The sequence below is a fragment of the Martes martes genome (genome assembly GCF_963455335.1).
Source record: "Martes martes genome assembly, chromosome: 8".
In the NCBI taxonomy this organism is placed as follows: domain Eukaryota; kingdom Metazoa; phylum Chordata; class Mammalia; order Carnivora; family Mustelidae; genus Martes; species Martes martes.
The window spans coordinates 55,517,036-55,529,679 of record NC_137895.1 but is presented as its reverse complement, the minus strand read 5'-3'; the positions used below and the strand labels follow the sequence as shown (position 1 = coordinate 55,529,679).

General features: G+C 42.9%; 1 protein-coding gene across 3 annotated transcripts in view; it reads left to right on the top strand.

Annotated features, from left to right (window-relative positions):
• Nucleotides 1–12,644, top strand: part of DUSP16 (dual specificity phosphatase 16) — a 79,337-nt gene that overhangs the window by 34,558 nt on the left and 32,135 nt on the right. For 2 of the 3 annotated variants that reach the window (XM_080810020.1, XM_080810018.1), the window contains 2 exons: nucleotides 4,552–5,142; nucleotides 6,108–6,246. In XM_080810020.1, coding sequence (XP_080666146.1) covers nucleotides 4,915–5,142; nucleotides 6,108–6,246 — 367 coding nt within the window. In that variant the 5' untranslated portion in view covers nucleotides 4,552–4,914. The remainder of the gene's footprint in view (nucleotides 1–4,551; nucleotides 5,143–6,107; nucleotides 6,247–12,644) is intronic. The other variant, XM_080810019.1, reaches the window with a different exon arrangement.

Genomic DNA, 12,644 nt, shown 5'->3' with positions numbered 1-12,644 from the left:
CAGGGTAATAGGGTAGCTCTATTTTTAATTTCTTGAGGAATCTCCACACTGTTTTCCAAAGTGGCTGCACCAGCTTGCATTCCCACCAACAGTGTTAAGAGAGTTCCCCTTTCTCCACATCCTCTCCAACACTTGTTGCTTACTGTCTTTTGATTTTGGCCAGTCTGACTGGTGTCAGTGTGGTTTTGATTAGAATCTCCCTGATGGCTAATGATGATGAACATTTTTTCATGTATCTGTTAGCCTTTTGTATGTCTTTTTTGGAGAAGTGTCTGCTTATGTCTTCTGCCCATTTTTTTACGTGATTATCTGTTTTGTGTGTGTTGAGTTTGAGGAGTTCTTTATAGATCTTGGATATCAGCCCTTTGTCTGTAGTGTGATTTGCGAATATCTTCTTCCATTCCGTGGGTTGCCTCTTTGTTTTGTTGGCTGTTTCCTTTGCTGTGCAGAAACTTTTGATCTTGATGAAGTCCCAAAAGTTCATTTTTGCTTTTGTTTCCTTTGCCTTTGGAGACATGTCTTGAAAGAAGTTGCTGTGGCCGATGTCGAAGAAGTTACTTCTTAATTTCTCCTCTAGGATTTTGATAGATTCCTGCCTCACATTGAGGTCTTTTGTCCATTTCGAGTTTATCTTTGTTGTCTTCTGAAGGGCCTACTGCCACCCAGATTTCCTTGATGGTAGATTGGGGGATCCCGTCAATCTCCTCAGAAAAGTCTTCCAGCTGCTCCGGCCACCTCTCCCATCTCCTGGGTGTCCTGTGGTGGGGGGTGGGGCGGGGCATGCAGGGCTCCTCACCGTGGTCCCCAGATAGCCAAGAGGGCAATGAGAAAAAATCACACTATAGTGTTTTAAGTGAAAGAAGAAAGCAGGATGCACAACAAGTGTATATACTGTGTAACCAGTTGAACAAAGGGGAAAAGGAGAAAGACTACATATTTGTATCTTGTTCTGTATTCATTAAACAAAAATCTTTGGATGAAATCAGAAGAAATTATTCACCGTGGTTTCCACTGCAGGGCAGGGGGAGGACCTGGGTAGATGGGACCAGGGTAGAAGAAGGATTTTCAGTGCTTTCCTCTTTTTCACTTAATGTATTTGTTGTTGTTTCAGTATCGTGGCAAATTTTAATAGCTTTGTTGATGTAACAAACATACAATAAACTGTACATATTCGTGGTATGTATACATTTTATACCTTTTTTTGCACCAGTGAATTTGTTATCTATTAAAAATGGATAGAAAAGGGGCTCCTGGCTGGCTCAGTCAGTGGAGTGTGTGATTCTTCTTCTTCTTTTTTTTTTTTTTTTAAGATTTTTATTTATTTATTTGACAGAGACACAGAGAGGGAACATGAGCAGGGGGAGTGGGAGAGGGAGAAGCAGGTGTCCTGCTGAGCAGAGAGCCCGATGCGGGGCTTGATCCCAGGACGCTGGCATCATGACCTGAGCCAAAGGCAGACGTTTAACAACCGAGTCACCCAGGCATCTCTGGAGAGTGTGATTCTTGATCTTGGGGTGATGAGTTTGAGCCCCACATTGGATGTGGAGATTCCTTTTGTCTTTTGAGATTTTATTTTTTTAAGTAAAGAAAACAGTTAAAACTTTAAAAATTGTTTAAGTAAATTGATAAATAGTAATGCTGGATGTGCTCTTACGGTTCAGTCTAAGAATGTTTATTCCTTTTGACTTCTTGTAGAAATTTTGGGTAAGATTAGCTTCGTGGTTTTGCCAACAATAGAAATGTTCTCTTATCATCTTTTAATCTTTTAATGATGCAAAAGTTTTCAAAAACAAAACTGTTACAGACATGTTTCCGATCTCAGGGTATTAACATTCTTCAGAATAAACAGTGAATGCCCAGAAATTTTAAAATTAGAGTTGTAGCCTAGGATGAGGACTTAACCAAAATTCTGTAGCTTTAAATAAATAAGGTTTAAGGCTATTGTTCTCCTACTCCCCTCACCCCCTTGGCAGGGCTCTGCCTCTCTCATAATTGATTTGGGACTACGGAACATCAGAGTTTGGGCATAAAGGTATAACAGGAGGCCTCCAGCTGGCCTCAGTATGACATGAAGGGCTGTAACTTTATCCTCATTTCACATCCAGTGCTTTGCTTCAATTGCATCCTTGCATTACGGTCACCTTGCCCAGATCTTTTCTTGGTCAGGGCAAGGGACTTTTTGTATCTGGAAGTCCTGACTCTGGTTCTCTGGGTAAGGATGTCCGTTTTCTGCCCAGTAGAACTTTGCTGTAGCCTATCTTTGGTTTCGGTGATTTGGGCTTAGGAGATTTGGCTGAAGGGAAGCAAAGATGAGAACTTTCTAATTCAACTTTGCATGTTTGCTGTCTTCTCCCTCCCTTTGTCCCTTGATCTGCTAACCCAGATAACTGCTTTGTCCCATCCGGATTTTATCATGGAGAGGAGCCAATCAGACTCGGATACCCAGGGCCATTGTTGGAATCAACTTGCTCCTATTCTCAGATTTCCACTTTCTGTGCCACCAGGGCACCCTCATGGACAAGTTGAGCCATTCTTTCTCAGTCCAGTTTCATTATGGGAATGGGTACTTAGGGAAAACAGGGTAACTCAGTAGTGGGAGCCCTGGTTTGGGGATCAGACAATCTGAGTACAGGACCTCACTCTGCTGTGAACTGTCCCTGAGCCGTGGGGACTCGGTTCGAAGCTGCATCCTTGGAGGCGCTCTGCCAGAGTATCTTCGTTGGGTCACTGTACAGATTCTTTGTTTTAGTTTCTTCAGTTGAAGATAGAGATGATTTTTGTACCTCGTTGCCAGTCAGCTATACTAAAAATACATTAATATAATGAAGACAAGAAATGGCCAAGCGCTGTATTCTGTGGTGCTGACTTGTAAGGTGCGGGGGCGGGAGAGAGGATTTCTCAGGGGCCTTCTAACTCCGTGTTTGTCTGGCTCTGATAGAGAGGGAGGGCATGGTTTGGGTGAGGCTGGATTATACAGGAGGGCGGAATTGCCTCTGTGTTTATCTGCTGAATGAGGTCTTGTAGATTCCGGATGCAAGGCAGCTCTGGCCACCATCGGGATCTTTAGAGCGGTTTCCCTCCTTTTTCTACATAAGTAGTTGCGTTTTTACTGCCTTTAGATAACTTTGATAATTTAGTCCTCCCAACAGACTTTGTGAGGAGACAAGGCCTGTATTATAGCTACATTTTATAGATGAGGAGCACGTGGGCTGGAGATGTTACATGATTTTCCAGAGTTAAGTAACAAGTGGCAGGCCACTCCTCTTAGTATCCTCCCTGTATTTCTCCCTGCTTCAGCTCCTCATCTGTAAGTCTGACATTAGGGGGACAGGATCCAGTGATGTTTGAGGGCTTTACTATCCTGATCGGAAATCCGTTAACTAGATATTTATTCAGTATCTTAAATCATTTGTGGAGGCTTTTCCTTACAACAGCGAGAATTGAGTATCTTCTCTGCAAAGCACTATGGAGATAGGAGATAAAACCTCTGCCATTGCATAGTTTCCCTTGTAGAAGGCGAATGCCAGCAGTGGGCTTCTAGTGAGATGTAGGAGAGGGTGGCTTGTGAGCGGAGATGGCCAGGGAGCTAGGAATCTGACAATGCTGAAGGTCAGGGTGAGATCCGAGCTCTGGGCACAAAACTGCCACCAGTGTCCGTGAGGAGGTGGTCAGTTGTGGGAGTTTGGCAAGAAAAGGAAAGCACTGGGTCAGGTACTAAGGGTTCTGCGTGTTTGCTGTGTGGTTGTTGACCTGGTGCCCCAGGTTAAGATGTGAGAGTTTCTAAGGCCGAGAGTCAGTGATTGACTGAAGAATGAGGTGCAAGAAAATGAGGAATAAGCCTATGAAGGGTCAAGGAACTGGGGCGATGGACTGACCAGGGCCATAGCTGTGAGACTGCCTTGGTTGGAGCTGGGTACATCCCAGGCCCCCAGCAGTGAGCTCAGCAGTTGGTATTACAGGAATATCGGCCATTTTTGCTCCTTCTCTTCCTTAAAAGGCAGCTGAAATGGATGGAAAGTTTTCCTAAGGGCCATTTACAGGGGCTGCTGTGGTGCCTGGTGCATGTGTGTGTGAGAGTGTACGTGTGTTCACATGCCGTTCTCAGGCCATTAGAAAAGATTTTTTTTGTCTTAATAGTGTGGGCTTGCTTACCTGGTTGTATTGTAGACTGTTGTTCTGTGCTCTTTTCAAGAAATAAGCAAATAAAATGGAGGAACCCCATTTGGAAAAAAATGTTGCTTTTTATAGCCCTGTCAGTCTCATACTACAAGCATGTAGTTCTGGGCCCCAGGTCACTATAATTCATGACTATGTCTTCTCTTGTCTTCTTTGAGTTTTTATGTTTTGATGTAAAAGTGAATTATCATCAGTAGGTTTTTCGAAGCCATGCCCGTTTGTTCTTTTTGTTTGTTGAAGTGAAACAGTGCATCAAGTATGGAATTAGATTAATGGAGTAAATATTATGAATCATATGCTCTCGCTAATCTGATGCTCTTTCTTTTTTTTTGACCCTGCGTTTTGTTTTCTGTCTGTCTTTCTCTCTTCATGTAGGATTTTCAGCCCAGTGTAAAGCTGTTGGAGCGAGGAGCAAAGGTAAAGAATGATGTAATGCACTGGCCGCCCCAGAGCATCTTTTGTTGTGGATGGTTATTCCAGTCATCTCTTTATGAATCAAATGTGAGGGGCTGCTTTGTGGAGAGTGCTTTGCAAGAGCACATCAACGGGGAAAGAGAAAGGGACATTCACTTGGAGGGCTCTTGCTGAAAATGGGTTTAACTCTCCTTTTGCCAGTCACCACCAGCCTGACCTCATACATTTGTAGGACAATGGAGTGGCTGAGCCTTTGAGCACACCACCATTACATCATCGTGGCAAATTAAAGAAGGAGGTGGGAAGAGAAGACTTATTGTTGTCATGGCCCATGAGATGACTGGAACTCAAATTGTTACTGAGAGGTTGGTGGCTCTGCTGGAAAGTGGAACAGAGAAAGTGCTGCTAATTGATAGCCGGCCATTTGTGGAGTACAATACATCCCACATTTTGGAAGCCATTAATATCAACTGCTCCAAGCTTATGAAGCGAAGGTTGCAACAGGACAAAGTGTTAATTACAGAGCTCATCCAGCATTCGGCAAAACAGAAGGTAAGTGCTTTCTTTCTTTCTTTTTAAAACAGACACCCTGAATGAGGAAGAATTTTAAAACAAAGTCTCGCTTTTAAGGGGAAAAGTAATTTGAGGAAGTTTTGGCTGCTTTTTAAACTTTGGTACCTTAGGGATACCTCAAAGTAATTTACTAACCACACAGTCACATTTAAGAATATTTCTAAACTATACAGAAAAGATAATTTGTTTTAATTTGGTCAAGTGCTGTGTTTTCCTATTAATGGTTTGCTAAACTTAAAAAAAAATCTTAAACACTAGTAAGTAGTAACAGTTGATACCGTGATATTAATTATTAGTAACTTAATATATGATAATTTATAGTACATGTATCAATAATTACTAAATATATTATTCTGTGTTATCTACAAATTTACTGAAAGGAAATCATTCTTTTCAAGTGCCTTGGGAAGAAAATGGAAACTAGTTATATTAGAAGTGCTGTTTATTTGTGGGGAGGGAAGGTACCATTGTTCAGGATTAGGGATATAATTTATCTTCAAGGAAGGTTATTTTTGGGATTCCAAAATGTCATCCTTGTGATAGGTAAAGCTATTTCTTTTCTTCAGAAATAAAAATGAGTTCATGTTTTAATTTTACTAAACAGCTGATTTGTTATGTAGAAACCTTTAAAAATGTTTCTTTAATTGAAGGATTGGTGGTTTATTTTGCATATTATTTTGTTTTATGAGTTTTAGCCTTTTATAGCATTTAAGGATTTTAAACCAAGGAGATTCGAGCACACCTACACAGAAATAGCATCAGTTTTGCTCTTAAAAGTTGATCTGTACAAGTGTTTAAACCGTTTGTATGCTAGGCTTATCCAGTCCGTTGACAGTGTGTCCTTTTTACTAGGTTATCACCTGAAAGCGGTGGGTGGGGCTGCTACTGGCCTCCAGGATTACTTTTGCAGCTTCCTTCCTAACAGCCTCACATTTGCCCTCCAGGTTGATATTGACTGTGGTCAGAGGGTTGTAGTTTACGACCAGAGCTCCCAAGATGTTGCCTCTCTGTCTTCAGACTGCTTTCTCACTGTACTTCTGGGTAAACTGGAGAAGAGCTTCAGCTCCGTTCACCTGCTTGCTGGTAAGGCTTGTGGCAGACTTGAGTGGACTTTGTATCTTGCAGAGCGCTCCCGGTAAGCAGCGTTTCACAGGGAGCTCCGAGTACAGTAGGTCATCGCAGCTTCGAGTATCCTGGGAAGTGGACTTATTTATAGCTTCTGATGGACACACCTGTTCTGTTTCGTTTCAGGACTACCATTCTTCCACAGTAGTCTGTGTGTTTGTCACTTAGCTCACATGCCTCTTCATTTGGGATTTATTTGTTAGCTAGAAATGTCACATAGATCTGTGTGCTGCTTCTCGCGGGGATTTTTCCATTCATCTGGGATCTACAGACACGAAACACTCTACCTCTCAGCTCCTGCTCTTGGTTTCCCACCCCCTATGGCAAGAACCAGACCAATGTTATGGTGTCAAATTCTTATTAAACAGAGTTACGGGGACTCCAGCAGATCAGCTCACCATTCTCAGATGTATTATGAGCAGTGACGGGGAGAATGTGTATAAACTATTTCTTCTAGTGATTAGGGAGACAGTTTAAAAACTCACTTAATTGTGTATTATCATTTTGTTTTTACAACTGAAAAAGATCTCTGTTTGCAAAGACTAAGCAAATGATTTTATAAAGTACCTGGGAAGAACTATTTTAAGAGCAAGTTCCATTTCACTGAATTCCAAAGCAGTGTTCATCCTTTGCTCACAGGTGGGGAGTACAGTGTGACAATGCACAGTGACCTTTAACACAAAGCTGCTGTGTGCTGCAGATTCTGCTACCATGGAAGGCAAGAGGGCTTTTAAAAATGTGATCTAAGAAAACAAAATATAGTCGATACTATCATTTTCACACCTCAGCCTTTTGTTGCAAGGAGGGTACCGTGAACTTGATGTCATTGGCAGTTGATTTTAGAAGTGTAAACGTTTCAGTTTTCAGAGAATCGGATTAATCAGGTGTTGGTGTGTTAACACTTCATCTCTGTGAAGGTTCAGATAAGATTTCTGAGTCTCCAGTTCTAGCTAATCAACTTTTGCTTCAGGTCTCAGAAAGCAGGCTTGGTTTCCTGTCTCTTTCTGATCATCTGCTGCCACACCTTTTGTTCACGCTCTGATGCTTCCTGGTCTTTCTGTTAGCATCCTGGGGAAAGCCAACACACCTAGAAGTTTTTGGAGTTCTGTGACTGAGAATTAGAGTATCAGGCTTGGTTTCTTGTTGATAGGCGCGCTCTTTTCCTGGGATTGTGCTGTGGTGAACACAACTTTTACTGGAGTTCCACTAAACTGATCTGGTGAGTTTAAGAACTCCTTTCGTGCTTCTTGTAGGCACAGTGAGGACTTTACCTTGGCATGCTATTAATAGGACCAGGATTTTTCTTAAAGAGGATCCACCAAGATGTGCTTCACGGCAAAGTGATTGTCCCACCTCCCTCTTGTTTGAGACACTTTCCCTGTGGGGGACTCTGACTCGACATGGACAGCCTGGCCGAGCAGACACTCCCACAGGAGTGAGCTCCTGCTGAGTTTCTAGCACAGGGGGTTTAGTTCCTTGAATACTCTTTCCCCGCTTTAACGAAGAGCACTCCTTAGTTCCCTGGGAAGGTTCTTACCAGCCTTGCGTTAGTTTGGGAGGAGCACTCCTTGGACAAGGAGGAGAAAGCTTTCAGTCTGATCGGCTAGATTGGGCTGGCAGTGGATTGACACGTGGAGTGACACATGGAGTCAGAACACCCTGACATTCCCATGTCGTACAGGAAGTGCTGCCTGGGTTGCCTGGTTCTGAATGAGAGTCGATCTTGGCAGCACCAAGAACCACACTGAATGTACTGATGGCACCATATCCTGGTCCACACCCCAGAATCCTGTGTATCTTTTAGTTTAGGAGGTGGGTTCAGGCTAAACTGAATTGCCTTGTTTGGGAGTTTCTGAGCAGCCAGATCTCTTACGATACCTAAGTGAGGGTTCTGGGTGGTTGAAAGCCTCCCAGCCACCCAGAAGCCCCTGACCAACTGGAAATTCCCTGGGTTAGCGAGTCTGCTCCTCGGAGTAGACAGAAGAGTGGTAAGTGGAAGAGAATGCCAGGGAAGCTCCCCTGTCCTTTCTTGGCAGCCTGTTTTGTTGTCAAGGTCCAGCTGCTCGGGATGTTCAGGGTTGTGGACATAATGACGGATGCTTCTTCAGTATTTTGTGGGGGCAGGAAATAACTGGAAAAGCCCACAGGCTTCTCACGGTGCTACAGACAGTGTCAGGGTAACTGGAGACTGCTTCCCCTGCCAACTGCCCCTGTTGCTTTCAGCAGTTGGAGATGGTGGTCAGCCTCATAACAGAGAGATGCGGTGATTTCTTCGAGGTGCTTTCTCCATCGATTTAGAGCTGTCAGCTACTCTGAGATTATTTGGGAAGAAAGTATCAGATGTGAGATGGTTTTTATGGCCATTAGATATGGAAGTAAAGAATTGTGGTCCAAATTCCATTTCCATTCTCAGGGCCACCTTGCCTGGGAGAAAATGGCTTTAGAGAAGGGGAACAAAAAGGCATCCTCAGGGAACTGATAGAATAAGTGATTATTTATTTTATTTTTTAAAAAAAAGATTTATTTATTTATTTATTTATTTGACAGAGATCACAAGTAGGCAGAGAGGCAGGCAGAGAGAGAGGGGAAAGCAAGCTCCCTGCTGAGCAGAGAGCCCAGTGTGGGGCTCGATCCCAGGACCCTGGGAGCATGACCTGAGCCGAAGGCAGAGAGAGGCTTAACCCACTGAGCCACCCAGGTGCCCCAGGAGAAGTGTTTTAATGAGCTGTCTCCCTCCAACAAGTGGTGACCCACACCTACCCATAGGACCTAGTTATTGGGACATAAAGAAATGCAAGATTACTGAAGGAAGCTCTACTGGAATGGTCTTAATTCCTTAATATGGGACAGGTCCTGTTTGGGGATGGGGCTATCCTATTAAACTTGTTTTTTGTTTTGTTTTGTTTTGTTTTTTTAAAGATTGTATATATTTATTTATTTGACAGAGAGAGCACAAGCAGGGAGAGTGGTAGGCAGAAAGAGAGGGAGAAGCAGGCTCCCCACTGAGCAAGGAGCCCGATGCAGGGCTCAATCCCAGGACCCTGGGATCATGCCCCAAGCCAAAGGGAGACGCTTAACCGACTGAGCCACCCAGGCATCTCTTAAACTTGTTTCTACCAGGTGAAAGGGGTTCTCTTAAGTCACTTGGGCAGCTGATTATTGGGGAGACCATTTTACAAGGGTTCAAGTCCTGAAACTTGGACCCTGGTTCTGCAATGAACTCTGCCTGTACTGGCCTCATCTGCAGGCCTCCTCAGCCTGGCACCTTGACCCTTGCCTGACCATTTTTCCCCTCTTCTAAGCCAGTCAGTATTCCCAAGATTAATTTGGTAGCCATATACTATATTTCATTATTATCTTAAAATATTATTTAAATCTTATATTATCATTTTTCATTTATTAGCCTAACTCCCCTACTAGATTCTCTTTTTCCACCTGAGGTTTGTGTCGTTTTCATCTTTGTGTTCCCCCACAAGGCCCAGAACTTCTTAAGTTCTCAGTAAATATTTGATATATAAATTAGCTTACATGTAGGTTTGTCCCATTTATATTTCATGTGATTTATTCTATTAGTGTAGAATATAAGTGATTGTATTAAACAGTGATGGAACTAATCTGAAAGTGTAGTGAAAACTTGAGATTGTTTTGAAATAAATGATTTACAAAGTATATTCATTCAGAGCAAACATATAGCTGTTATGGGAAAAGTATCTAATATGAAAATGTTTCCATCTATTTAAGTAGATTTAAACATGATTTTAAAAGCTAATAAAAATACCATCATGAAATAGTGTGTATCTTTATTTGATCCTTAAATAATGAGTGTTGATAAAAAGCTAATAGCTCTAGAGATCCCGCTCTACTCATAGGAAGATATAAGTCTGTGAATCCATATAAACTGAGAATGGTTGTGATAATTTCTATAAATTCTTAAAGGTGAATATAAATTGACTGTTCTGTTTAGCCATTAGGAAGTCTCCTAATAATCAAGCTGAGCCAAAGCATAGCATTGTTCTACCCCCATGAGTAAAGGGTTTAATTACCAGTAGCAGCCTCATCTGAATAAGAAAGAATGAATTTCAATTCCTTTGGGACGTTCTCCATCATCATTGTTGTATAGGTGATGACAAAACCATCTTTTCCATTTTTTTTCAGTTGTGAAATCCGTTATTTAATAAGCAGTTTAAAAATGCGTGTATGCTCCCACAGCCATCTGTGAAAACAAGGCGAAGAATTTGAATGAATGGAGTGATGGAATGGGTGTCATAAACATTTGTTTCACAAAAATGACCGTCATGGAGGGTCCTGGTTGTGAGGATTAGCTTAGATGATGCCTGTGGAGTCTCTGTAGTGGCTGTCTTCCCTTAAAAGCTGTTATCCTTCTGAGTTAGAAAACAAATAGTTGCCACCATTGACTTACTGATCAACTTTTTTGGTCTTGGTAATGGTCAGAAAACTTGTTCTCTTTAAAAAATAATCTTGTTTCTTGGCCTCATTCACCGTATATCATTTTATTCTACTTGCCTTTGTCTATTGTGTTCCCCCCCCCTTTTTTTTAAGTTTTTTTAATTTATTTGACAGAGAGAGATCACTAGTAGGCAGGCAGAGGGGCGGGGTGGGGGGGAGGGAAGCAGGCTCCCTGCTGAGCAGAGATTCTGATGTGGGGCTCTATCCCAGGACCCTGAGATCATGACCTGAGCTGAAGGCAGAGGCTTAACCCACTGAGCCACCCAGGTGCCACGTCTGTTGTATTTCTCAGGGCACCAGCCTGATCATAAATCTAGAAGAGAAAAGGAAAAATACCGAACTTGGACTTTAATTTCTAGCAAACACAGAGAAAAGAGAATAGATGGGTTGTTCATAATAATAAAGATCAACCTAAAGATGAGAAATGCTGTTATTTCCTTCTCTTTCCTCACTGCTGTGATTCTGAGTAAAAGCAAAAGGGACCCACACAGTAATTAACTCTGCAGCACTCATTTCTGTCCTCTGATGAGACACAGGATAACCAACCCTACAGCAAAACAGCACATGTGAATCACAGACTCCAGTCCTTCCATTTACAGACAAGGAAAATAACCCAGCCCTGAGTGACTCTCCCAAGCTCACTCCGACCACGGGCCCAAGGCCCATATCAGCAGTAATTCCAGAGTCTTGTGGAATTTCATCAGGAGGCTGGACTGAAGGCTCTTTTCGTGGTAGCCCTTTCTCGGACTCTTTGTGGATTTCAGAGTCCTTTTCTTACTTCCACATTTTATGGAATGAAGCAGTGTATGAAAATATACTGTTTATAAAACTTCTTTAAATCATTACATTATTTTAGCCAGGGTGATCACCACATAAAAGTCTAACTCCGCTGTTCTATGCTGAAGGGTAGTTCTGAATAATGATAGAAGATACCATTTATTAAGCATTTACTGTTAGGTACAATGTCAGTAAAATGCTAAGGGCTTTTACAAACATTTTGTCTCGGAAGACAGCTAAGGTCTTAGGTTAATGTTTGCAGTGGCTAAAGGCCAAGTACACATTTCTTTGTTTTGTGTTAGATTCTCTAGTCTCATTAGAACCAGGAGGGAGTAAAAATATATTTGACTGTACACTTTTTCAGTGTAACAGAGACCTAGATTCAGTCAGTAGATCTGTATAATAAAGATATGGCTTTGGTTTAGTGGACTCACTAAAGGAAAGTAGGGTAGAGCCCTGTCTTGCTGGTGACAGGTTTTACGGTGCGTGCTATTGTTACCATTAGTTCTGTGACCCAGTTTGGCATTTCTTCTGTCTTTTTGTCTAGAGAAGGGGCTCTTCAGTCATCCCATTTTAAATCCTGCAGTAGTTGGTAAAGGAGATGGAAATGGATGGGTTTCAGTAAAAGTACTAAGTTGCCTCGGAGTTGCTGTTCTTGGGTTTAAAAAGCTGCAGAGACTGAAAGCCCCCGAAAGCAGACCAAACAACCGGTGCCGTCTTGCTCGCTGGCGGCTGTGCGCCCAAGCCCCAGCTAGCGTGAGGCCCCACTGCCTGGATCGTCTCTCTCTGGCCACTGCCTGCCAGTGTGGTGAGCCGGTTTATGTCACTGCCCCTGGCTCCCGGTGTGGAAGTCACAGCTGTGGCTGGGTCTTTTTTAAAGACGGCCCGCAGGCCAGATTGCAGATATTTCCTTGTTTCCTCATCCTGATCGTCTGCATGAGGCAGGTGACGGCAGCCTCGATGACCGCAGTGGCCTTAGCCTTGCCCCGGTCGTGTCACCTGTGGCTCTGGAGAAGCCCCAGGCCCAGGACTTCTTTCATCCAGTCCACCTCTCAGGACTTCGTGGGCACTTTTGTGGTTGGGCCCTGGGCTGAGCCACCAGAAAAGCAAAA